Source organism: Pieris rapae, chromosome 6 (genome assembly GCF_905147795.1).
Source record: "Pieris rapae chromosome 6, ilPieRapa1.1, whole genome shotgun sequence".
Taxonomy (NCBI): Eukaryota; Metazoa; Arthropoda; class Insecta; order Lepidoptera; family Pieridae; genus Pieris; species Pieris rapae.
The window spans coordinates 10,885,298-10,910,436 of record NC_059514.1 but is presented as its reverse complement, the minus strand read 5'-3'; the positions used below and the strand labels follow the sequence as shown (position 1 = coordinate 10,910,436).

At 35.1% G+C, this 25,139-nt stretch overlaps 4 protein-coding genes across 4 annotated transcripts; 2 read left to right on the top strand and 2 right to left on the bottom strand.

Moving 5' to 3' along the window:
- Positions 1-71: 71 nt before the first annotated feature.
- On the bottom strand, positions 72-4,844 carry LOC110991631 (protein Smaug). Its single transcript, XM_022257076.2, has 6 exons — positions 4,347-4,844; positions 3,663-3,867; positions 2,591-3,228; positions 2,221-2,519; positions 2,024-2,154; positions 72-1,953 (listed from the first exon to the last, which is right to left on the bottom strand). The coding sequence occupies exons 1-6, from the start codon at positions 4,597-4,599 to the stop codon at positions 1,773-1,775; spliced, it is 1,707 nt and encodes a 568-aa protein (XP_022112768.2). The 5' UTR covers positions 4,600-4,844; the 3' UTR covers positions 72-1,772.
- A 5,112-nt stretch (positions 4,845-9,956) lies between these two features.
- LOC123689275 (protein giant-like) lies at positions 9,957-10,590 on the top strand. Its single transcript, XM_045628636.1, has one exon. It carries the CDS (start codon positions 9,977-9,979, stop codon positions 10,466-10,468), a length of 492 nt encoding a protein of 163 aa, XP_045484592.1. The 5' UTR covers positions 9,957-9,976; the 3' UTR covers positions 10,469-10,590.
- Positions 10,591-14,075: 3,485 nt separating this feature from the next.
- Positions 14,076-14,763, top strand: LOC110991635 (thyrotroph embryonic factor-like). The gene has a single exon (XM_022257079.2). The coding sequence runs from the start codon at positions 14,143-14,145 to the stop codon at positions 14,707-14,709; it is 567 nt and encodes a 188-aa protein (XP_022112771.1). The 5' UTR covers positions 14,076-14,142; the 3' UTR covers positions 14,710-14,763.
- A 1,064-nt stretch (positions 14,764-15,827) lies between these two features.
- LOC110991651 (40S ribosomal protein S12, mitochondrial) lies at positions 15,828-24,490 on the bottom strand. Its single transcript, XM_022257098.2, has 5 exons — positions 24,366-24,490; positions 24,183-24,252; positions 16,835-16,974; positions 16,436-16,599; positions 15,828-15,966 (listed from the first exon to the last, which is right to left on the bottom strand). Exons 2-5 carry the CDS (start codon positions 24,250-24,252, stop codon positions 15,885-15,887), a joined length of 456 nt encoding a protein of 151 aa, XP_022112790.2. The 5' UTR covers positions 24,366-24,490; the 3' UTR covers positions 15,828-15,884.
- Between the last annotated feature and the right edge of the window lie 649 nt (positions 24,491-25,139).

Here is a 25,139-nt window from a genome sequence, read left to right as displayed (position 1 = left end):
TTAGGTCAATAATAGATTATCACAGTCCCTGAAAAAATAAAGTGAACAGAGAAATAATGAATAATAATGTAACAAAGATTAAAAACCCTTCAAATATAATTAGTTAAGAATTGCAATACATTTATCACACAATGTAGAAATAACCATGATATAATTTAATAAAAAATAAATTGCACACAATATGACAATCAAAAGAATTTTGATCCAGTCAAAACACTGTTATTGCAAGCCATAACAATAATAATAAAAAAATCATTTCGAGTTTTTATAAATCATCCACTCGGTCGACGACTTAACGTTAACAATATGTTAATTGTTATGTCAATAATAATATTTAAATATTATTCTCGAAGCCACAAAGGCAACTAATAGATTAAGCAGCAATGGAACGAGGAACAGTTCATCCTCTAGGACCTAGAGGATGAACTGTTCCTACCTAGAGTCTAGGTCCATAATCCATCTGTGCTATGGCGAACTTTACTCCAGTTTTGGGGTGCGGCCTCACTGAGCCAAATTAGGGTCAATAAACCAGTTGGTCTAAAATTTGAATAGCTATTTTTTAAATAGCAGTTGTTCGGCTTGTCTGCTCCCGTCAGATCGCTCGCTTACGTCATCGTGTCATCGATATATTTACGGTTAAACAGCATTAAACATGAAATAATAATTTCAAATATGGTGAAAATAGTCGCAACCGTCCGTCGTTGTCACGCGGTCAGATACATTTGTGGAATATGAAAGTACGTTTTAAATAAATAAATCTCGTAAAACCACCACCACACTCATGTGCCAAGAGCTCATTTGACCCATTGTCCTATGGAGCCGAGTAAAATATCACGTAGCCAAAAACTAACAACACCGCAGGCACACAAGTTAAAAATTACAATGTGCCCCCACCCTTACTCTGACATTGTTCCCGAGAGTGGAGATGGTGAAATTGGGTTCGTAACAAGCAATGGACAGAAGTAAAGTAGTTTCTGAAATGATATTGTCGAAAGAGTGGCAAGAGCGGAGTTAAAACTAAAAGGGCTCAAGTGAACTCACAAATCCATCTAACCCGGGACAAAGAGCAGAGTGGGGGCCGCGTTAGGCCGAGTTTAAGTCTACAGATCTAGCTATTCTATTATGACTAACCCAAATCAATGCAAATTAGCACCAAACAAATTCAGGACAGCCCTTATCATATACTTACTGCGACATCTTTACATTTTATTTACAAATACAAATCTTCGGAAGCGAAGAACCGCTCTTCGACCGTCCTGGACATCCTACATTACATCTATTTCGTTCTAGTGCCAAAAACCCATCGGTCCGAGAGGCGAAGGCGGAGTGTCGATGTATTCGGTGTACACATACAAAAGTAAAAATGGCCGATTCGCTCCTAACTAGGAATAAATAAAACTTAGCTAAAGTGATCGAGGTGCAAAAATATCAAATAAATATTGTCATATCCTTATCGACTAATTCGTTACAAATATATTTTACGACGCTCTTTCAATTGATTTTTAAAGCTATCCGTGACTATGTTACTCCGCGGGCAGGACGATCGCCAAAACGGGATGGATTTTACAAAGTAATAGTGAAATGTGCCAAAACGGTTCAGTATCTGAATACCTTCCGCGCGTCGCAACGTCAAATTAACTGGAAAACGTTCGAGTCAAGTTATTATATTCTTAAATATACTATTGAAACTCGAAACTCGAGGCGATCGATTACAATGGTAATCCAATGATCAAAGTCTGTTCTCGAGAACCTTCGCCCAACGCTCGTCCCGCTCAGTCGATGGCCTGCTCCGTCATCTGCAGGCAGAGGGCGTCGAGGCTGGAGTAGTCTTCGTGCTGAGGGTGGGCGGCGGGGGGCAGGGCGTGCGGGGGGAAGGGCGGGTACGAGTGGGACTTGCCGCGGGGGGTGGGGGGCGTCCAGCGGCGTCCCCGGGGGGCCGGCCCCGCGCGCCATCTGCGACAGACGATGATGATTAGTACGGAGGACGACGTCGTCGCCAAAGACGGAAGAGAGTCGGCCCTACCTGGGCTTGTTCCTTCGATGCGCCGGCATGTCGCTGACGTGCTGGAAGAACTGCCTCGGGGGCAGGCGATGGCGGAGGCGTCGGAGGGTCTCTCGCAGGCCTCCGCCGAGGAAGGACTCGTGGTGCAGGGCCTGCGACATTCGTATCACATTATATTCCGTGACGTTGGCGTGAATCGTTCGGTGCGAATCCCGTACCTTCTCGACGAGCCAGCAGTGCAGGGACATGGGGTCCGCGAAGTCCTCACCCTCGGCCCCTCCGCTCCCGGTTAGACATTTGGACGCCAAATCAAGCGCGACCACCAAGGCCGCGGGCAGATCGGACGCCGGCGGCATGGGGGACAGCATCACCCCTCGAAGCTTGTCCAGGGCCCGCAGCAGAGGCCCCGGCCCGGGCCCCGACTTCAGTTCGCTCTGCACGCTCTCCAGGATGGACGACCGTTCGTTCAGCTTCTTTATGGACAGCAGGATCTTGTGCCGAGCGCCTTTCGTCACGCCTGCAAGGTTTCCGATCAAAATGTGTCGCGAGTCCTAAAGCCGTGGCCGACTTCCACTTTCTCTAACTCACCCAACTTCTCCAAATGCTTCTCGTCCATGGCCATCATCTGCTCGTACGAAATGTTGGTGAAGAGCCACACGTATTTGTGCAGGCGCAGGCTCTTCAACCACTGAGCCACCGTGGTCATCCCGGGGTGCTCGGTGTAATTGTTGGACCTCAGATCGTCCAGTCTCGTCTCGCTGCCCGTAGTCCCGTACATTCCGCCGATCGGCCTCAAGTGGCCTAAACTGTGTTCGCTGGATAAAGAAAAACTTCGAGGTTTCTGAAACGGTTCGTCGCTTAGATTCTCGGCCGAGGAGGACATCTGTAAAAAGTTGGTTGACGGTGGGGTTAAGCTATTAGACCTCTGCGATTTGGGCTGAACGATCACAGGATCGAAGATGTCTCCTTCTATGCTAATGTCCACGTCTCTGCCGTTCTTCGAAAAAGATTCCTGCAACAAATCTGTGTAGGAAGCGGGATCTACCGTGTCTAGTATTCCCCTAAACTCTACATTCTTCCCAATGGTGCGTCTAAAGGTGCTATTGGTATTCCAAATGTTAGTCTCCGGGAGGAGACAATGGTCTAAGCGTTGTTGCCAAACAGATTCTGAGTTTCTGTTGCCTGAGATGTGGTTTTCTAGATAGCGTAGCCATTGTGTCAAGGTCCTGAAAATGGAATTGTCACTTATATTCTTAAAGCAAAAACGATGCATTTTTGTCACATTAAAGCAATCAACAGAAACAGCAAAAAAGATAAAGCTGTAAACACGAAAGTAGTTGGCAACTGGGATGAGGCTACTTTATTATTTCAGGGACAACTTAAATTTAGATTTCAACTTGATAACATGTCTACATACAACATTAAGATAAAAAAAATTTTATATGGATGTAGTATATTAAAATGAAAACCAAATTAATATTTAATAACTAATAGAATAAAATGCTAATTATGCTTCATCATTAACAAGGCATGTGAATGGCAATACTTTCTTTTTAAATATTCATGAGCAAATGGTAAGTGTTACTAATTACGAGACAACATAGCCATTCTCAGATTCTTGGTTGAGATGAAAATATATAAGAGGTAAAGATACTCTTACCTCTGATCATGAAGGGACAAGGCAGGATGTACAAGAAGATATGACAAAAGTTGTCGACATAAGTCTGGAGCTATAGTGCGCCTTGGTGCATCCACACATCTCTGTACTAGAGCTGGAGCAGCACCCACATATACATTCTTGGCTCGCTCGTTGTCTGTCCTTAGCAGAGGCAGCAAGGCTAGGAGTTTACGCAGTCTTTCACCATCTAATATAATACAAAACTATAATTTAATTGTAGTATTACACAAGTAATTATTCATTATCTCTTAAACTAGATGACAATGTCTACTTACCAATATTTATTTTTCATCCTATCACTTTTAATAATAAAAGTAACACTTTCAGACTTATACATGTACAGTTATAACAAGAGGTGTCCAACATTCATAGTTTACTGCTTAGCTCATCACCAAGTATTCAGTTTATTTTATACAATAGAAAATATCTTCAAACCTTATCAGATCTAATAAGCCTCCAGCCTAAATTTGGAAAGTAGTTGTGACATAATTAAATAATAAATCAGTGATTTCAGTTATCTAAATTGGGCTTGAAGAATGTTTTATTTTTCAGGTATCTATATAACATTTGTTAGTAGTAAGAAATTCAAGCCTATAAGGAAAAGTAAAAATACCCTCCAAATTAAAATAATTATAAATTTCATAATCTTTTTAAATTATAAGTTACCTTCTTCTTCAACGTCACTAACTCTGGCCGCCAATAATGTGGCTAGAAGGGTTTCATCATTAGCATCTCGTTCGAGACGCTCGTCTTCCACGTGATTCTGCAAAGCTGCTTCCACCGTCCTCTGCACGAGCCGCAGCCCAGGCCAGGGAACCCGGCGAGCGAGAGCGCAAGCCACCACGGTCCGCTCACACGTGCCCCACTGCTCGAACACCCCTGCCACACTCCCAAGCTGCTCGTAAAACGTTCCGTTCATCTTCCCACCAGCATATCAACCCTTAAAACAGTCTTGTTTGTGTCCTACACACGTCAAATGTATGACAGCTGATCCCGGAACAACGATGGCCCAAATAGATTCCAAGTATTAACGGCGCCCCGAGTGCAAGTACCACGAGTGTGACGTGGTAAAATGAAAATTTTTACATCTATTCGTTGCAGGTAGTATGAAAACAACATTTACCTACTCTGATTCGACAATCAGTCAATTTATTAACTTACTCAAGATGGCCGAGCACAGATTACAGATTTTAAACTGATACTACTAAAGTGATAAGTTATATAATTATATTATTATTTAATTACTTTATTGTGAATTCATTTTTAATAATAAACAATAAAAATGTATAATTCAAATAAATAATACTAAACTTTTTTTTATTTAATATTTTCTTTTAAATGGCAATTTATTGAATAACTTCCACTCAGTACTAGATGGCGCTGTGATAGGAATTGTTAAGAATGCTGCAATAAATAACAATTATTATTATGATTAATTAATGCTATAAACTGAAAAATACTCTAAAAGGGTACATTACTAACCTCGAAATATCATATCACAAAATAATGTATTTAATTTAAATAAATAAAGTATATAGTGTTAAATGTATATCACTCACGTTCTACGTTATTCAACTAGAGTGCGGATTATATTACCTACCTTTAAATTTACTTAAAGGTAATGTAATCCGTAATCTGTAATATTTTATCTATTACTATTTTAAAAGTATATTATATATTTAATAAACGTTTTTCATGTCCGGTTAGTTTTTATTTTTACGCCTAATTAACAAGTAGTTTACTCTTCTTTAAAAACATACACTCGAAAGAGAAAATTATGGAAATCTTCTAGAATCATACTATGATTCGCTTAATAGGTTATGCATGTTATTTCTAGATCAAAAATCTGAACTATTGTTTTTTTTAAATAACGGAATTTCTCAAAATCAATGTAACCTAATAAAAATATTTTACAATAAGCCAAACTGCGTCTTAGTTGGTCCCAAAGTTATGTCTCTAGGTACAGTATTTATACATTTCCAATGTTTTTATACAAAAATTATTGCATTCTATTTTTGTATGTTTGATTATTTTTTTGAACCAAAAAACACTTTCCCTAATTTTTCACGATAGAGTAAAAATTTAAAGAAAACCGAATAGCTGTTATGGCGTTGCACCGCTGTAAGCACTCTCAGCTATAATTAAAGCTATCATCATCAATGGCGTGGACAACAAGAAATCCTGTCCGAAAACAGAAGTTGATGGCTTGGCAGATGAGTGTCAGTTGAAAACCAGTGAAAAAAGTTTTAAATATAGATCTTGATCTACGAGCATACAACAAAAGGGATTGGGCACTTACTTAGTGCTCGTCTAAAAACAATAAGCCTTATATAGATCGCGGGTCTTGTTGAAGTGGTACGCGAAAAACCAACACCGTGATTTCCTGTTTACGTACGAAAATATGTTCGATATTGAAGAGAAGTACAATAAACAGAATGATAAAGTGTACGCTAGGTGTTCTCATGAACATCGTCTGGTTGGGAGTGAGGTATTACGGGCCAACTGAACTTAATTTTTGCGAAAAGGGGGACGAAACCTGTGCAAAAGTGTACCAAGAGTTTTGGATCGGCTTGTCAAGCTCAAGTCTGGTTTGAGCGTCCGAACCTTGACTTAATTAGACATGAGGATTGGCCTTGGTCCAGTTCGGACCTTATCCTTAAAAGGTCTGTGATTAACCCCATAAAAATTTGGAGAGTCTAAAGTCATCTTTAAAAAAGCAGCCACTGAAATCGATATGAATATGGTACGTGCTGCGCTAAATAATAAACACTACCCGCAACGCGTAAGGGTCTGTTTTAAAAATAAGTTACATCATTTCGAATAATTTTATGTTATTTCTGTTCGTGTATTATTAATTGATATATCACTTATTAGTCAGTAGGTACTTTTGTAAATAGTATGTATTATATTTTATTAACATAAATTTTACATAATTTTAAAATTTTCTGTTGTATCGCGTGCATACAGCGTGCGTGGTCACGGTGAAACGTAGGAAAAAATTAACATTATGTAAATAATTATAAATTTATAATAGGTACATGGTTTCTATCCGTTGAAATAGTGTTTTCTTTAAAGGTACTTTTGTTATTATTATTATTTCCATTTATGACAGAACTTTGTGACCGACTTAGGTTGCGTAAGTAGCCTACCACAATTTAAATAGATATTTTCAAATACAGATAATGAATTTAACTAGAAAGCTGTAAACAAAAGAAATCATTATAGAGAAAGTTGCAACGACAGTGTACGAATACTATTTGTCACGCTAAGATTTTGGAGAAATTTGTGTAAATTGCCCCAATTGTTGGTGCAACGGACCAACCCTTTGTAAAGTGCTATTGCGAAAATAGTAAACAAAGACAATTATACAATTTGCATGCAACAACGTCGCAAAGTTATTTGTTTTGAGGTGTCTGACTGACTAGTTATTAATGATTGACAAAACAATAGGGGAACACTGAACACTGACTTGGTAACCTATACGGTTGCTATATTATAGGCACTAATAATATCTTATATTATAATGTATCGAATTAATGAGTATAATACTGGAAAGACAGTTTTGAACTGTTATCTATTCCTGGCAAGCAACTTAATCTACATCAATTTGTACAGCTAGCTAGCAGCGACTTATAAATTCGCAAAATCATATCTACATTCTAATTAAAATGTAACCCTTTCCGTGCGACCAACGCCCGACCATTTTGTTTTGTTGACATGCTTCAAGATGGATGATGTGAACATTTAATACTAGTTTGATACACATTTTATATTCCCGTTCATTCATTATGGCCAGGAGAAAAAAATCGGATTGTTGAGGCACAATAAATCATGTTGTGTTCGGGATGTCTCAATGTGGTTGAGATTAACGGTTCTATTTCTTTTCAATATTCGAATGAATGTTAAAGAAAGTTCTAGGATATCTTTATTTGTAAAATAAAATGTTTTTCATTTCTAAAAATGGAAAATCGACTTATCAGGACTTATGTGGCCCAAACCTAAAGTATATTTCTGAGGGAATCGAACCTACTAAGACCCGAGAGCTGAATGCATATGGACTACGGATATATTAAGTGATGATATATATATATATATCTTCACTTGTATAGCCTTTTGAAATCAAGATCCATGTTCTACTGCATCTGCCATTAATGTATCATAATCTAGGAAGTAGGTACAATGTAGAGTGTAGACAATTAAAGTAACCATTTAGACCCCAATACAAGTGATGACGTTGTCAAAATTATACAATGTCATTTGTTATATCTATTCATATACATGTCATACAAAAGCACGAAAAAATGCTTCCCAAAGATAATTGCATGTCCAGCGTAATTTAAAATACCCATCGAAGCGTCATCGAGGAAGCAACTGTCTCCATTTGCGCTTATTGTGCGAAACGCGTTTCCGCCCGCCATTTTGGGACATAATGTCCAGCGGTGGTCCCGCGTATTGTTAATGTGACAGCAAAGGGTTATAATACTGAAAATCATTTCAAGTGAGACCGATTTCTTTTATTAAAAGACAATTTTAGAAACGTTTCAATAAATAATATGAATTATCTTTGGTCGATTTTCTGTATACGATTAGTACTGTTACAAATTTACACATTCACCGCAAAAAGTAACCAATTTTCATGTTCATGTTCATTACAAATGTTTCATTTAGTAAATCGAAACTTACATTTTTAACAATCAAATATATTTGAGATGTAAATAAATTAGATATTATAATAAGAACATTATATGTAATTCATAAAACATCGACAACATGAATTAATCAATAATTCAAATCGGATATTAAGTGACAGTTAATCCAAATTTATAGCACAGATAATGAAATATGGGAGCATTGTTTTGTGGGCCTTAATTATGAGAAGGCTGCGATGGTCTAGCGCAGCGCATTCGCATTCTTCATTTCTATTACAGACCACTTATTTTAATGACGGCTTAGTTTTAATCTGCTGTTTATTACATTGCGTACTAAATAAAGGTAATAAAGTTTGTATGTTTAAATGTGTGTTTCCTGTGTTAACGTGTATAAGCTGTTCATAACTCATTTACCTGTACATCTGTAGGATATTTGTATACTTTTATGTATGGCTCATTAGGTGTTTTTTATTTGAAAACATACTATTTAGTTTTTATGGGATTCAAAATCAAAACTCCAAAAACAATGTTTTTAGAAAATTTAGTAGTCTGTTTGTATTTATACTGGCTGTTTATAATATCCAAGATGATGTATTTAACTTAATTGGAAGATTAACAATGAGTTGATTGTTTAACGCTGTGTGAAAAAGAGGCACTGCAAACAAATATTTGCGACCAGAACGGTTTTAAATATTATATTGAGATATTGATGACGTTTTTCACAGTTAGAAAAAATTGTCCCTTCGAAGAGGAAGGGTTTCCCAAATGACAGGCGCGTGGCGAACCGCTACATTACAATGTATGCCAAATTATCTCTTCGCTTCCTCGTAAATACGTTTGATTTTTGGATAAATGTAATTTACAGCTGCGAGTAACCCTGTACTGAATACACATGATACGAAGGTTTTAAATAAATATCCGTGTTTGGATTCAGTATTAGTTAAGTGGGTGATGAGAACTGTTTTATGTGAAAATGACCACCTTTTAAGGCGGCCAGCGTTTCATCTATTTTACTAGCTAATTGGAATTACTATTTTATATCATCTATTATGTATATATATAAAATTATAAAATCAATATTCTTACCTGCCCTTGCATTGATCCAATTATTTAGCCACGTACCAAATAAGAGACTCATACTATACTTTTACAAAATTAACTTAATGTTAATCTAAGACTTCCGTAAATTCTTTAACTATATAAAATATCAGTAGCGATAAGTAAAGTTAAAAGGCACAGCCCCAATACCTAATTATTTTTTTAAATTATAGTGCATTACAAATTAACAGAAGCCATTAAGATTGGTGAAAACCATATCTTAATGTAATAAACATACCGAGTTGTTCTGGAAAATATGTAAAAGCTACATCATGTGGCTATATAAACTAACATCAAATACCTTAATTAAATTGTTTACTGAGCCCAAGTAAACAAATTAATTAATCTGAAATCTTATTCAACCCTTAATCACCCAATAAATGTAAACAAACCTAGATTGGTAATTGTACTTAAATAACAAAAAATAGCATAAATTAATGACGAGTGAGTTTCGCAAGTGGTCCCGTTAGGCCCACCCTACCGCTTTTGCGCTCCGCCCCTACTTTGTCCGCCATTCATCGATTTAAAGAGCAAGGGGAAGCACACGATATGGCTCTCTGGACGCCTTACACGGAAGAAGCACTCGACTTGACCAAACAGAACATAGAAAAATCTCCAGATTACCCGCACTTGGATCATTACTACTACGAGTCGTACGGTGCACCACAAACCGTACCTACCTCACAGATATCTCCAGACTCGATCAAAAGTTGGAATCAGGAAGATGAAACTCTCTCAGACGACATGGAATATCAAGCCTTCGAACGTGACGCGCTGCAAGCTATGGCAGAGAGGAATGGTGGAAGTCTCCTTGGAAACAATCCAAGGATGAAGAGAGTCGTTCAGAGCACCCAAGCATCTGATGATATGTACAGAAAGCAAAGAGAACGAAACAACTACGCGGCAAAACAAAGCAGAGACAGACGGAAGCTAAGGGAGGTTCGGTTGGCGTTTCAAGTGACGTTTTTGAAAAAGAAATTGGCTGAGATGAGGTCGCAAGTGGACAGTAGAGTATGTGCCAGCTGTCTTCAGAGCCGTTAATTAAGATTTATTAGTGAATACTAATGGTGCTATTTGTATGTTCATAAAAGTGAGAAAAAGTAGACATTGGAACGAAAAAGGGATGTAATATGTAAGAGAGTCAGAATATGTTATTTTAAATTTAGCTGCTTAAGTGAATAATACCAAAAATGTAAATCAAAAGTATAGAATAAAGATTATTATGCATACATTTTATTTATTTTCGTATCTTATTTAAACCCTAATTAATGACAAATACTAAAGCCAAGAATTTTTTAACATTTAAGCTCATGTATTATGAGATCTATACGAATTCTGCGCGGGGCGGGGCCTGCGTTTGCGCAATAAACCTACGACCGAATCAGCCAATAGACATTTAGAACATTTAGTAAAGGTTTCTAATCGCTTTCGACAATTAAAAATATTTCCTCCCAAATAATGTAAATTAATTTTTCATAATTAAATAATATAAACTTACAAGCTTAACTAAAAACTTGCATGAAGAAATTTGTTTCTGTACTGGGTATACTCTAAAATTTCTCAACGTTATGTTACCAATACAAATCTACACTCGGTAAGTAGGTAACATAGGCTTCGATCTAAAGAAGCGAAGAATCAATTCAAAATGTTGTTGAAACGGGAAAAACTTCTTTTGAGAGCTTCAGTATGTTTGGTTGAACGCATTATCGTTCTTGTTATATCGAACTAAGGGATCACCTTTAAAAAATAATTGGGTACATTTGTTGAGAAAGTCTAAAAGCGGGTGAAACCGCAGGGCTAAGCTCAGTGCAGCCTAGTCAGGCCAATACTTATTTTTTTTACAAACTCAAACTGAAAATAACTTTATTCATATAAGTTTATACCAGTTCCGAAGTCATAGACGTAGAGCGGTCAAGACACTATCACTACAATCACTGGGGCATATCGACGCATATCTGCGACTAATGTATAATAATTTCATCTTCACAAAGTAATAACAATAAATATTGGTATACAAAAATGTCGCATGTTTTTGGTAACCCGAATATTTGAGAATATGATGAGGGGAAAGTGAGATCTTATCTAAAAATATGGTCGCGTGTCTCTAGCCTTCGTTTGTTATTAAAGGATTGTTGTTACATGTGTGATGTTACCACCTTTCGTTGCAGGGATGAGAAGTTGTCCAGATGATAACTATCGTTATAGATAGATAACTACAGAGAGGTTCAGGTTAACGTTGTGTGTTTTCATATCCATTGTACTAACATATAATTCAGATGTATCACCTGCATTGATATCATGCATGACCTGGAACATAACATACCTATATGTATCACCGACATAAGACATATGCTTGCTTACATTATCTCATGGAATTAGGGTCAAGAAAGGTTTTACGTAACTACGAGCCAACAGTAAATGTATACATTGAATTAGCCTTCTCATCGACTTTTTAGGTATTCCTTTTATAAATATAAGATCGATAGTACATAGCGCAAAAGCAAGGGGTTGTGTAATAGGGGTGCGACCCTCGGTGATGCCCTTGTCAACAATTAAGTTAACGCCCTGCAACCCCACTATTAACATTTATTCCAATATAGATCTGTTCAAGAAAGATTTCTAATTTGACGCTGAATACTAAGTTTTAAGTGACGATCAAAAACAATATTTTCCAAATCTTTGATTTAACTATAAGCATGAAACGTTGTATTAGTAATAATAAAAAAATATATCACGAGTTTTTACGTTAATTAGTATACATACTTAGCTGCTAGTAGGCATAATTATATTGAATATTTTTTAAGCTGGTTGGCGTCACAAATACCGCTTGCTGTTACCAGATCCCCTGGGATTTAATTTTAAGAATGTAAATAGGCCCGTTAGAGTTTGCCAAAGTTCTTAGAATATTTGCGAAGTGCATAAATGGACACCCTTTTATCTTACATCTCATAATCCTCACGGAACAAAACAACTTGCATATTCTACAGTTACCTACTGTGACGACATCGAAAATATTAACTTGAGTTAGGTATAATTTAATCTCTTCATTGTTGTATATATACTATATATATAAACAGGATACTAAAATTAATTATGTAACAATTTATAAGAAGATATCGCACTCAAAACAGATTTTTCTCATTATGAATGAAAAAACAAAATTAATTTTGTCGAAACTGACTATTCAAATGGATAATTGTATCTTGTAATTTACGGTTTAACAAAATTTACCTGCCTAGTATATTACCCCCGTTACATTAATTTTAATCCTTAATTTCGAGCTTACAGAGAAACAATAAAAAGATTAATTTAAATATTTCGTTACCGACGTAATCTGATGTCTAATCTGTGGACGCATGCCGCCGTTATTGCTGTCATAAAATTTGCGCCAACACTGCTCCCGCATTTGGCCTATTGTTCTTTTTTATAAAAAGAATAATTTTATTCTTTGGAAACTACAATTTAATTAATTAAAACAGGCTATCCTATCATTATAACAGTTTACTTATGAAAATTTAACCACAATGTACGTTTGGTGCATTGAGGATGATTGAATTGAAGAATTTATTTTTTATTTTACAGTTCAATTTCTACTGTTCAGGTTACCTTATAGTTATGAAAAGCTACCTTGTAGTGGATAAAAGTTCAATTGAGAAAATTATATATAATGCCTAAGTATATCTCTTGGGGGTCTATGGCTATATTTTCAATAATATCCGGAAGTTGATTTGTAAGGAAATGTACAGATGGCTATTTAGCCGCTTCAACGAATTTCAATACCTCATTATTTGACCACATGGCACTGAATAAACTAAAAGTATTCGAAATTTACTAAACAATGTGCAAGATATTGGTTTTAATGTTATTTAATTATTTAATGTTATAATTGTTTAAAATTAATTGTTAAATGTCAGAGAACCGATAACAGGAACGTAATACGCAGTTCATAGCGATATTCATGATAAGAATAATATATGTCATATGAAGGTGTGAGATCATAAACAATTGAACAATCTTTAAAGACTGGCAAAATCTCTTAAAAACACATTAACCATTTAATAATGAATAATGCAAGCTGTGCACGTAGTTTTTACTATTCGATATTGCGACGCTCGGAGGCACATTTTGGCAAAACTTTAGGTAATCATAAACACATTACTTAATTGCTATTTGTTATTTGTTACGCGAGAAATGCAAAACACATTTACATTAGCGCTAAGGGAATTAACGATAGCCTAATTACAAATAAGCCTAGTAAAAAAAATAATAATTTTCTAAACTTTTGTAGGTTCACATATCAACGAAATATATATATAAAAAAATGTATGTATTTATTTTTAAATGTAAAACTTAATAGAAAGAAATTATATGTAAAACTATATAGTTAAATATTTTTCTTTGAGAGTTCGAGATATGGCAAAGAACCGCGGAACCTTTGAATGTACCTATTCCCTTTATATTTTCTCCATTTTCCTATATTCTCTGGTTTCGATATCATTGGATAAAATTAATTTCAAAATTAAATTTTACTTAATTAAGCATTAAACGCAAAGATAAACCATAATAAACATTGTCACGCGCCGCTCCCGTTATCCGCAGGTAGCCAACCCTTTTGGAGGGGTCCATCTCACCCTTAAGCCCCGCCCACTAGCATACAAAAAGCACTAGAGCATCGCCCTACACATTAGTCATTTATCGATCATCAATACGCCACCATGGCTCTGTGGACGCCTTACGCTGAGGAAAGCGCTCTCGACCTCTCCACGAAATACAGAAGTGATTTACCGTATTATAGTGTGCCCTACACGTGCCAACATCTATATGTGCCGCTGCCTGAAAGTTCCCCGGTGTCTAGTTGCTCCAGTTTGGTCACGAGCCCGCCGCTACGAACCGGGATGATTTCTCCACCGGATTCGCCAGTCTCCGCCGATAGAAAACGACCAAGTTACATGATGGACGTGGATTCCCTGTCTGATGACCCGGACTTTCAGGCCTTCGAGAAGGATGCTTTGAGAGCTATGGCCGAGAAGAACGGCGGAACCTTACTAGGAAACAATCCGAGAATGCGTCGCGCGGTCCAAACAACTCAAACCGCTGACGATTCATACAGAAAGCAACGGGAAAGGAATAATTTCGCAGCCAAACAGAGCAGAGACAGACGGAAGCTGAGGGAAATCCACCTTGCTCTCAAAGTGACTTATCTTAAGAACGAAGTGGCCAAGTTGAAAAGACAACTTTCATCACAAGCCTGCAGCCGATGCCACCAGCCCTGCACCTGCTAGAGTAACTGACTTAGATGTAAATTGTGTGCAATTTTGTTAATATGACTTATTTATTGAGAGTTTAGTTTTAAGGTTAATTGTAATTTAGCTTTTAAGTAAATTATACAAATATTCTTTTAACTCTTTCTTTTAATATTCATTCATCCCCTTCGGTCGACTGTTTCTTAATTAATAAAGTTTTTCTACTTAAGAGAAAATTATTCAAGTAATCTTAATCAACTTTTTTCAGCATTAAATATAGTTTAATTTGTAACTCAATATCTATCAATACTGTCAGTCTAATAAAATTATCTTATAAATGTTGTCAATTTAAGCTAGCTGTGGCAATTTTGAGATTGAGACATTATAGACGTCGAGAAATATTTTATAATTATCGAAACTTTGTACATAAAAGCCAATAAATTACATATATTTATGACCATAAAGTATTTAAGAAATGGAACAATGCGTTTTCCTAAGCTGTCATAAAAAGAGTGATTATTGCGACAATAATCCCTCGGGATGACGCAACAAAGACATCGCGGTGGTCCGAGATCTCATTCGAGTTCAGTTTGGCTGAAAACTAAACCGATTACCAAAACAACTTCAAGCTTCCCGAGTTAAACTTCTCGAAAAAAAACCTAAAAAAATTCTTTTCTATGCCTCCGTTTCAAAGTTATCCAGAAATTTAACTTCGATGAAAATTTATAATATTTTTATGTTGGAAAGATTTTTTTATTCCATTTTAATAAAGTGTAATATCCACATCATAAAACTACACATAAGATACATAAAACAAAACTTTATTCCGTCGATAAGACTTTTCAACTGAGGTATCCATTGTGAAACTCGTTTAATTTATTAACATGACCAAGGCAGACTAAAGGTTATATGTATACCTACCTACATATGTAACATCATAAAAGGACCCTAAATGTTGCCCTATGGGTGGAGCTTGCGCAAGCGATCTCAAGCGGTAACCAATCAGTCACGAGGTCAATTCACTTCGCTTCGCCGACAATAGATCATTTATGAGGCATATAGACGCGCCTTGACGTGAACGAAACAAGGCATAGAAAGAAGATAGAGTAGAGTAGAATAAACTAGTCTATGTCTCTTTAAGAAAGAAAATTCCGAAATACTTAAACAAATTTTTATTAATAACAATATCTACAGGCACAATTTTATAAACTAATCTAGACTTTTTGCTTGACTACGTGTGGCAGGTCATACTTTCCTCTCACGCACTTCAGCTTCACTCCGGGGCAGTCTTGAACACTGAAAGTGAAGAGCAGATATTCTTAGTTTTATTAAATATTAAACAAATTCTTTTAAATGGAATTACATCACTTATTAGAATTACAGGATATGAAATATACATAGTTTAGCCATAAGTTGTTACAAATGAAAATAGATTTTTTCAACTTTTTTTTGGAATACGTTTAGTATTTTTTAAAATCATTCTTTCGATTTTGCGCCTACTAGAACTACAAAGGCTTTTAAAGTCAAGATTCGTCTAAACTATACACTTTATGTCCAGACTCTTATATAATGTGCTTTGTAGCCTTTTTAAATTTATTGGTTTTGGTTGTCGCTTTTCATGAGGTTCAACTGTGTCATACTTGCGTTAAAAAACACTTAATAATTAATAATCAGGTAAATTTAAAATTGAGAAAACTCAATACACAAAACCCAGCCCCATAAATATGTTTATTGCTGACATAAAACGGTTATCTAATAGACTCACCGTCCCACGCGAACCAGCACAATATTGTGTTCCTGAAGATTGTGTCCGATGCCCGGAATGTACGATATCATCTCTTTGCCGTTGGAGAGACGAACCAACACACATTTACGGTTGGCTGAGTTCGGTTTCTTCGGTTTTTTAATTAAAGTCTTTAATACTACGCCCTGAGGAATGCAAAATATTTTAGATTTTAGTTTCTATGCGTCTAAAAATTACTATAAAATATGATAGAAGAGTCTTTACTTCATTGCTTCATTTTTAAAATTAATCTTTTCCTTGTAAAGATTGTATGTAATGAGTAGAAAAAAATATAGTTCACGTTCTCTAGCTTAGCGACCAAGTCATCACTCTAACACTATCTATTTAAACTTTTATGGAATACGACCGCACTCATTGTACCTTGGCGAAAGGATTCCCCAAAAGTGGATTTCTGGATTTCCTGGTCTTCTTATGTGGACCGTTCTTATGCATCTGCATCAGGGAAGAAACGGCGCGTGAGATTAGGCCAACGGGAGCTGGTGGCTTTGCTTGTACAATTGCTGAAATTATTTTAACAGTGTTTAAAAGTTTGAAATAATCAAAAACCTTTTCATTAATCATAAAGCTTTCACGTATCTGAACAATTTTTAATAAACAAACCAAGACTTAAATGAATTAATACAATATATACAAATAGAAACCGGTAAATCTTAGATAATAAGTTTAATTTAAATATTATCAGCAGGTTAGGAGGTTAGTATAACAATACAATATTCCAAATGCGTATCACAACGCATTCTTCTGCAATTTATGATATATAAGTATTATGTACAGCGTCCTCACTGATTAACAACCGTTATAGTCGCACCAAGCAGGTGCTGGAATAAACGCCATTTCACGGATTATTATTCATCCATCGCAATCAAATAAGTAAATGAACCTTTTTCCTAAGCGATAAAGCCGAAAATCGTTTGCCATGTTCACCTACAGTTACCGTATTGTTGCTTGTATCGGAGGCGTTCTTACAATTGTGTCAATTGTAGACGGATTAGTTTAAATGAAAGGGTTTATCCACACAAAAGTATAAGTTCAGGCTGCGAAATGTGTCGCCTATAATAGATATAAAGGATACGCAAATGGAATGAGGAAGAATAGTGCGAAATCAAAATAGGACAATGGACATACAATTGCATGTTAGTAGAGACATTTTCGTTAGGATTTTTTTAATTGAGACTTCACTTGGCTGAGTTGGCATAAATTATGTCCACGCAAATGACTATTCTATTTCTGCAGTCGATAGTTGATGAAACAACAATATTATACATCTGATTAATATTATCTTAGTAGCTCAAGACAGCTCAACCAACAATCAATATAAGTATAGTAACAAAAATGTTCCGATTGAATCGTATGTCGTCTCAGTGAAATTATTTCGTTTCCAACGTTATTCGTATAAAGAGATGCGGTTGTATTGGAGATTCTATTATGAATCAATTTCATAGCGGGAGTTTGATTGACACCGTGTTGAATCGGTGCACCAAGTGAGCAGTGAAAGGTGCCACCACACCTTTGCATGTCATATAACGCTATAAGTCATCCCTTTGTACCGTTATTAAGGGCTTGATTAATATAAATAGGCACGTTATATAGATGGAAGATATCGACATATAAAGACGGCCTTTCAGACCAAATAATCCGAATAGATAATCATAGTCTCGAAGAAAATTTACTCGTTTTATTGTGTTAGACTTTAATTTTATTTATTTTTTCTATCTCAACCATCACACATCTAATGATTAATTTAGGAAGGAACAATGCCAACGAGATCATGCAACTTCTTCGCAATCGAGTAGCCCGCAATACAACTACTCACGAGTGGACTTAATTTATTGAAGAAATCGCACAGGTCTGCCAAGCAAAGTTATATAGGAATAAAGATAATACTTATAACAGCAAATAGTTAAAAAGTCAGGTTTCTGAAATGACTCAGCGAAAGGTCTCCATGGAGTTGCTGAAAATGTCCGCCGAGTCATTTTTAATCAGTTTCTTGTAAATCCGACACAATTTTATAACAGGACCAAAGATGAGCACAAACGAGAAAAGTATGTAATGATTAGACCACAAATCTGTCGGAAATTATAACTTGACATCACATTTATAACCAATACTTAAGGGTACCGTTAACGCTACGTCAGCTTTATAAAAAACACAGATCTACGCCGTAGCTATTCGTAGCTTAATACGACGATTGCGTTATTTTCCATTTTAAATTAATCTTGCATTTTTTTAATCAATCTAAAAAAAAGGTAAGCTCTCAACAAGATTTTAAGTAAATAATAAACACGCCAATTGTGGTTCTAATAAGGGTTCTTAGAGTCAAAATGCATATCCCTTCTGTTTGAAGCGATGAGCTACAATTTCGGTAAAGAGCCATGAATATTTCAATAACAACACTATGTATTAGGCTAAAAGAATGTCTTAGCCGAGAACACGTTTGGGCACGTTTCAGAAGCTATTTTTATTTGGGCAGCAACTTAAATAACAAATTCATTTCTAGTCGCTGGATAGTGGTGCTGCCCGATGGTCACGTCATGTTATTGTTTGTGGTAATCTCCGCTCTTTGGGATTGACAACTTTGCATCTGCCTAGCGCAAGTATTATGATGGACCAAGTTACAAACTGCGAGCGGTTTATTACAGTTGAGTAGAGTGGAACTGGTCTAGTTATTCATTCAATGTATGGCTGAGTTCTATTTCCGACGCAATCAACTATGGAACGGAAAATGTTTTTTTTTAAATAATAAGAAAAAAACACTCTGGATGTAGCTCTTTTTTGCCTTATGGTAAACGCCATTTTAAGAATATTTTAAAAGTAAGTACACGAAACCGCTAGCGATTAACATTATGATATGCTGTTAAAAATATAATTCATTAAACTATTGTGGAATCTAATAAATAAATTAGAAAAACGCTTTCGCTTGCGCCCGGTACCCCTCACTGCTGGTACCTGCTCTTTTTGCGGATTATAATCCGTTAATAGTGGGCATTGTCCACAGATGACGGACACAGTTTTGAAATTATCCACTGTCATACTCAGGGCTGTCACCAATTTTAAAACAACCGCCAATTAAGAGAAAATAATTTGTACGACAAAAAGTGTCAAGCATCAAGACCACAAAGTGAAAATCTATTGAATTTTATCATATCAATGAAATAGCATATAGGCAATGGAAAATATGACAATGGATAATAATTTATTATCTGTAAACACGTTTTAACTATAAATGGAATGTATTAACTCCGCAGCTCGCATTGATTTTATTGTAAGAGATAAATAAAAAGAGCAACGATTGAAACGTGTTATAAAATTACGACTTTCGTAAATTCCTTTTATCCGGTAAAATAAATGGTCTCCACATCTCCACAACTAGAGACAGCCCTTATATTTTGCAAGCATGACTCTTATTTCACTTGCGTCCTCAAACGTATAAAAAATAATAGGCAAGAGTTGGCCACGGGAGCATTGTGTTTCGCAGAACGTTGTAAATCATATTTGTATAAGTAAATAGCACTACACTTTATCAGATAAAAGCAAATCTTTTTCGCAATTGTCCAGGAATAGCTCATTCATGGACAAAGCCAAACGGCACATATAATCCTCTATTTGTAATATTTATTTCTCAGAAGGAAGAATTAGAGCAAAGGATTGAAATCATAAACGAGATGTTATTCCAAATATTCAATTCCGTATTGCCAATTAACACGCCTATCTTTTGGATCTGAAAATCATTTTTAAAATAAGCATAAACGTATATTGCAAATGCGATATTTGTCATTGTTTTCAATAAAATCACAGTATACAAACAGTAAAGTAGCAACGCAAAATAGAAGTCCTAATAATAAGCTGGAAACAGCTTAATATAGAGCAGTAGGCGTGCTTCCTCAGAAAAACTGCCCAACAATGGGATATGTATGAGAAAGTTTGATGCGTGTTTGTCCCACGCATTCAATGTCCATACAGAATAACTCTTTCATTTTGTTCCGTTATTTTGATAGGGTTCCGCGTTTTCAGTTGTAAACAGCGGCGTGCGCCTGTGTGTTTATAGTCGGCGAAAAGTAACTACTTCAGGTTTTATTAGGTAGTCCCTCAATAAATGCTAGGTATTATATCAAACATTTTAATTTCTATACGAAAACTGTCAGACTTTGTAATAACATTTAATGAGATTTAATTTTCCTTTAAATTGCGTAAAGTATTAGTTTTTCATCATCTGAAGTATGAAGTATGCTTCCAGGTGAATATTTCAATTTCGAAAACATACATATTTAACACTCGCTTCATGCGTCAAAGCGGAACATTTATGAATATAGTAGCAATGTATGAAAGAGAATATTGCAGGCTTCAGAGGCATTCAGAGTAGGCAAGTTCTCAATGACTGTGATGTCCGAGTCTAGGAGGAAATTGCTTTAGCGCTTTCAACGTAATCGAAGCTTCAAATCCGCCAATGCACTCTCGGATGCAGGGGTCATGAAGCTAAATCTTATTACTTATTATTTATACTATTACATTTCTTTTCTTTCTTTCCTGCGACTAAGGCGCAAACTAGCTGCTGTGGTCTCTGGCAGAATGACCAGCGCCTTGGAACATTCAGGTACTCAGCATAATGCTGAGCCAGAGCCAATACAGCCACAGCACACACGAACTACTCATTTGAAACGAGCCGAATGAGAAAATAAATTTTATCATTATTATTTTTGATATCTAATTTAAATTTTATATTTTTTTATCTTTCATTATTATTATTTAGTATGGTTATGCGTGTGTGTTTTGTTTGTAATAAATGTTATATCTGTTTAAACACAAGTAAAAGTCTTCAATATATGCACATAGGCTGTTTGGAAATGACATAATGAACCAAAACTAAGAAAGCCTCAGTTGAGCACCCCTGCGCAATAGGACAATATGCGTCTAGGTGTGAATGGCGATGGCTATGGATTACGCTGGACGCAGCGGTCACTCGCTGACTCACCCTCCCTTGTCACATTCGCAACCCTTATTTATGTGTACCGTGGCCAGAACAATCTAATGCTGTTAATAAATCTACATTCAATAATGTGTGTTGTATTAATCTTATCTTATATCTTTAAACGAGCAATTCTTGTATATATATATAATTGGAATCTCGGAATCGGCTCCAACGATTTTCATGAAATTTAGTATACGGGGGGTTTCGAGGGCGATAAATCGACCTAGCTAGGAATCATTTCTAGAAAATGTAATTTTATTCCTGTTTTATTAACTTAAACAGAATTGCTCGTTTAAAGATGTCAGTCAAATAAAAACTTAAACTTGAATATAATTAATTATCTTTATTCGATAATTATATTCTTATTTCATAATTTTATTAGTATGTTATTCGTACTTAAATATAATTTCCAAAATACAAAATTTATAAAAAGAAAAAAATACCGAGCAAAGCTCGGTCATCCAGGTACTGTTATCAAGTCAACGTGTAAGGTTTTTTTCTGTATATGTTAAACCATATCTGATAGTGGACTGATATGGATGATCCTGTAATAGGTAGGTGTGTAATACATTCAATTTTCTCAGAAATACAAGATCAACTGGAAGAAACGTTGTTTATTTGGTTAAGTATAAATCGTTAATACTTTTTAGATTCGATTTCTTTAGAGGAAATTACTAATTGAATCTTAATGAAAAGATTAGATTACAATAATACTGTTTCGTAAATCTGATATGGCAACATTTTTTTAAATAAACAACTTGAGATGTTTTGTTACGAAACAGTTAAGTTATATAAAAATTGTTTAATAATATATAATTGTAAATTTGGAATATGCTAACGGTATCCGGACAAAATCATGCACATTGGACACAATCCCCGGTCTACGCGGAAGGGTTCTCCAAAGACGGGCGGAATCAGCCAAATTGTAAAACAGGGGAATACATGTCTTATGTCATAGCAATAGCGACAAATGCAATTTTAATATAAACCAGCTGCATCTGACGCAGATGGCAATAACAGTTATACATAAGGTTCCTCTTCTTATTTGCTTCCTTAATAAATAAATTTAGTAATTAAAGCATAGAGTTTATGTATTAAATTGGCATTTTGTGTGGGAGGAAGAAAATGTAGATTTTTTATATAGAATATATCAAATTAATTTACAAAAAAAAATGGAACGAGAATAATCTTATATTTGAACGCGGTCCCGACTTGAATTCATGAGATTGAATTTTTTACCTTGCCAGAAGTTATCCAAATTAAACATATATGTATATGTTGGAGCAACACGGGGAGTACGGTGGATGTATTAGACTTTCCGTGCAGTGTGTGGTCTAGCGTTGTCATGAAGCAGCCTTTTTTTTATAGAACAGGGGGCAAACGGGCAGGAGGATCACCTGATGTTAAGTGATACCGCCGCTCATGGACCTTGGTTGTTTAGCAGTTTTTCCATCATGGTTTGCAGTTGCTGGCAATAGACATCTACCATAATTGACTGGCCAGTTTTCAGAAAGTAATAGTGAATGACTCTGGCACTAGTCCAAAGACCAAACACTTACAAGTAACTTTTTCGGAGTTGATTTTCACTTGGGCCACTATTTGGTTTTGCTGGGTCCAGCTATTGTGATGACCCCTTCTGATTATCGTACAGGATCTACTTTTCACCACAGGTAATAAATTGATTTAAACTCCATTCATTAATGTGCTAGTTGAGTAATATAACATGTGTTTGTTTAATTTCATTAACTAAGATCATCAATTTTTTAAAGTTGTTCTACAAAAACCTGGGCCTGGGGGGTCACAGTTCATTATAAATTACCATAAACACATGTTTACATAATAATTATATACATACATACATAATTTTTGGTTGACTCCATTTTAACAGGCGTTGAGATTTAATAAATTAATTTGAGCATTTAATAATTAAATTCTCAAATTTATTTATTAAATGCTTATTAATAAAAAATGGTGATGAACAAGTAGTAAAATACAAAATGTCATTATCAATTTTTATTTCAAGATCTGCTCATGTACATCACTAAATAATACTGCATACTCTAACTTCTAAAAAAATCCCAAGTGATTAAATCCCTATATTAGCATTGGCCTCAGATGTTATTAGTTTGATCATTTAAATTTTCAGAGCAAGTGTTAATAGCAGATGTCACATCAACAGACAACCTAAGTCACTAGGCAAATAACACTTTAATCTGACACTACACAGATGGATGAAACTTTACAACCAAGCAACAATGTCAGGAACAGTCGTCAACATTACACAAAATAATAATAAACCACCAAACCATTGAAATATTTCTCTTCACAAGTTGATTGGCACCAAGGTCGCTAGGTGCAAGATTTAGTTTTTATTTTATTAAAAATCTATAGTCAGAAGAGAAACTGTATGAAAATGTATAAAAAGTGCATATTGTAAAAAAAACATCTGTGGTTGGGTATTATTCACACATTTAAAATTAATGTTTATCTTGGTATTTATTTATTGCTAGAACATGTGTCATGTAATTTTCATGGACTTTTACAGATATTTCTCTGCAACTGAATTCATTTTGTAATATATAATAAAATATGCATATTATCTATAAATTACTGTGATTGCAAAGCATTATTGCGAAAAGGATTGTAATTAAAACATTTTGTACAATCACAACTCAGTTACAAGTGCTTATTAGATTATGTCAATATTACAAAATAAACATTTAAAGTATGTGATGTACTTACCGGGGTAAGAATTAAGATGGCTTTTTATACCAAGCGATAGAAGTGATATTCCTTTTCTTAGATAATTCATCTAAAATAAACAAATTATTAGATTAGATTTTAATATAGTGTATTCCTTTACGAAGATCTTTAATTTCATTTGGTATCGGAACCATTATTTGAAAAAAATATTTATATGTTTACCTTTAATACTATTAATTTTAAAGCTTATTGGATAAAATATTAAAGTTTTTATGATCTAAACATAACCTACAATTAACAATATTATAAATTAAAATTTGACATAAAGGATTTATTACAAGTGACAAATGACAATGGACATTGAATTAAAGATGAATGTTACTAGTATCACAAATACATTTGTATAAACAAGTTTTACTATTTACCGCTAGATGGGTCTTTACGTACTAAATGTTTCCATCTAGAGTTGACTAACGGAGAGAAAGCCTTTTCATTTGATTTGTATTAACAACAATCAATCGACACCAATACGTACGCAGGTTTAATAAGTTTTAAATTTCTTAGTAATTATATTCTTATCGCTGCAGCATTTATATAATAATATATGTTGAAGAAGCTAACTTGAAGAATCCAGAATCTTATTTTCAGTTGAGAGTTAGAACCGAATTAAAAGTTGAAAGCAAATCTGTTAAAGTTTTATTAGCTGGTTAAGTCGGTTTTACCATTTTTATGGGAATTTAAGATGACTCGCTACTGAGCTTGGAAGTTAAATTCTTTCTCTGCATTATGTAAGGCTGGGATACTTTTATATACCTTATTATTAAAAGATATTCATAAGAGTTGAAAATATTTTAAAACAAATTATAATACAATTTTTTAATAAGTTTAGATTGTATAGTTTATAGTTAGTATACTGTTCCAATGACCACACACTTGCACGTCTTTGGAAATAAAAATTAATAATACGAGTATACCAGGTGTTTATCAAAATAAACA

What these genes read in the sequence shown, in the direction of transcription:
- LOC110991631 (XM_022257076.2), bottom strand. Translation starts at nt 4,599, where the DNA reads ATGAACGGAACGTTTTACGAGCAGCTTGGGAGTGTGGCAGGGGTGTTC. An exon ending in TAGTGACGTTGAAGAAGAAG is followed by an intron (nt 3,868 to 4,346) that starts GTAACTTATAAT and finishes GTATTATATTAG; the next exon opens with ATGGTGAAAGACTGCGTAAA. An exon ending in TTGTCCCTTCATGATCAGAG is followed by an intron (nt 3,229 to 3,662) that starts GTAAGAGTATCT and finishes TTCCATTTTCAG; the next exon opens with GACCTTGACACAATGGCTAC.
- LOC123689275 (XM_045628636.1), top strand. Translation starts at nt 9,977, where the DNA reads ATGGCTCTCTGGACGCCTTACACGGAAGAAGCACTCGACTTGACCAAA.
- LOC110991635 (XM_022257079.2), top strand. Translation starts at nt 14,143, where the DNA reads ATGGCTCTGTGGACGCCTTACGCTGAGGAAAGCGCTCTCGACCTCTCC.
- LOC110991651 (XM_022257098.2), bottom strand. Translation starts at nt 24,252, where the DNA reads ATGAATTATCTAAGAAAAGGAATATCACTTCTATCGCTTGGTATAAAA. An exon ending in TGGGGAATCCTTTCGCCAAG is followed by an intron (nt 16,600 to 16,834) that starts GTACAATGAGTG and finishes TGCATTCCTCAG; the next exon opens with GGCGTAGTATTAAAGACTTT. An exon ending in GTGCTGGTTCGCGTGGGACG is followed by an intron (nt 15,967 to 16,435) that starts GTGAGTCTATTA and finishes CTTCACTTTCAG; the next exon opens with TGTTCAAGACTGCCCCGGAG.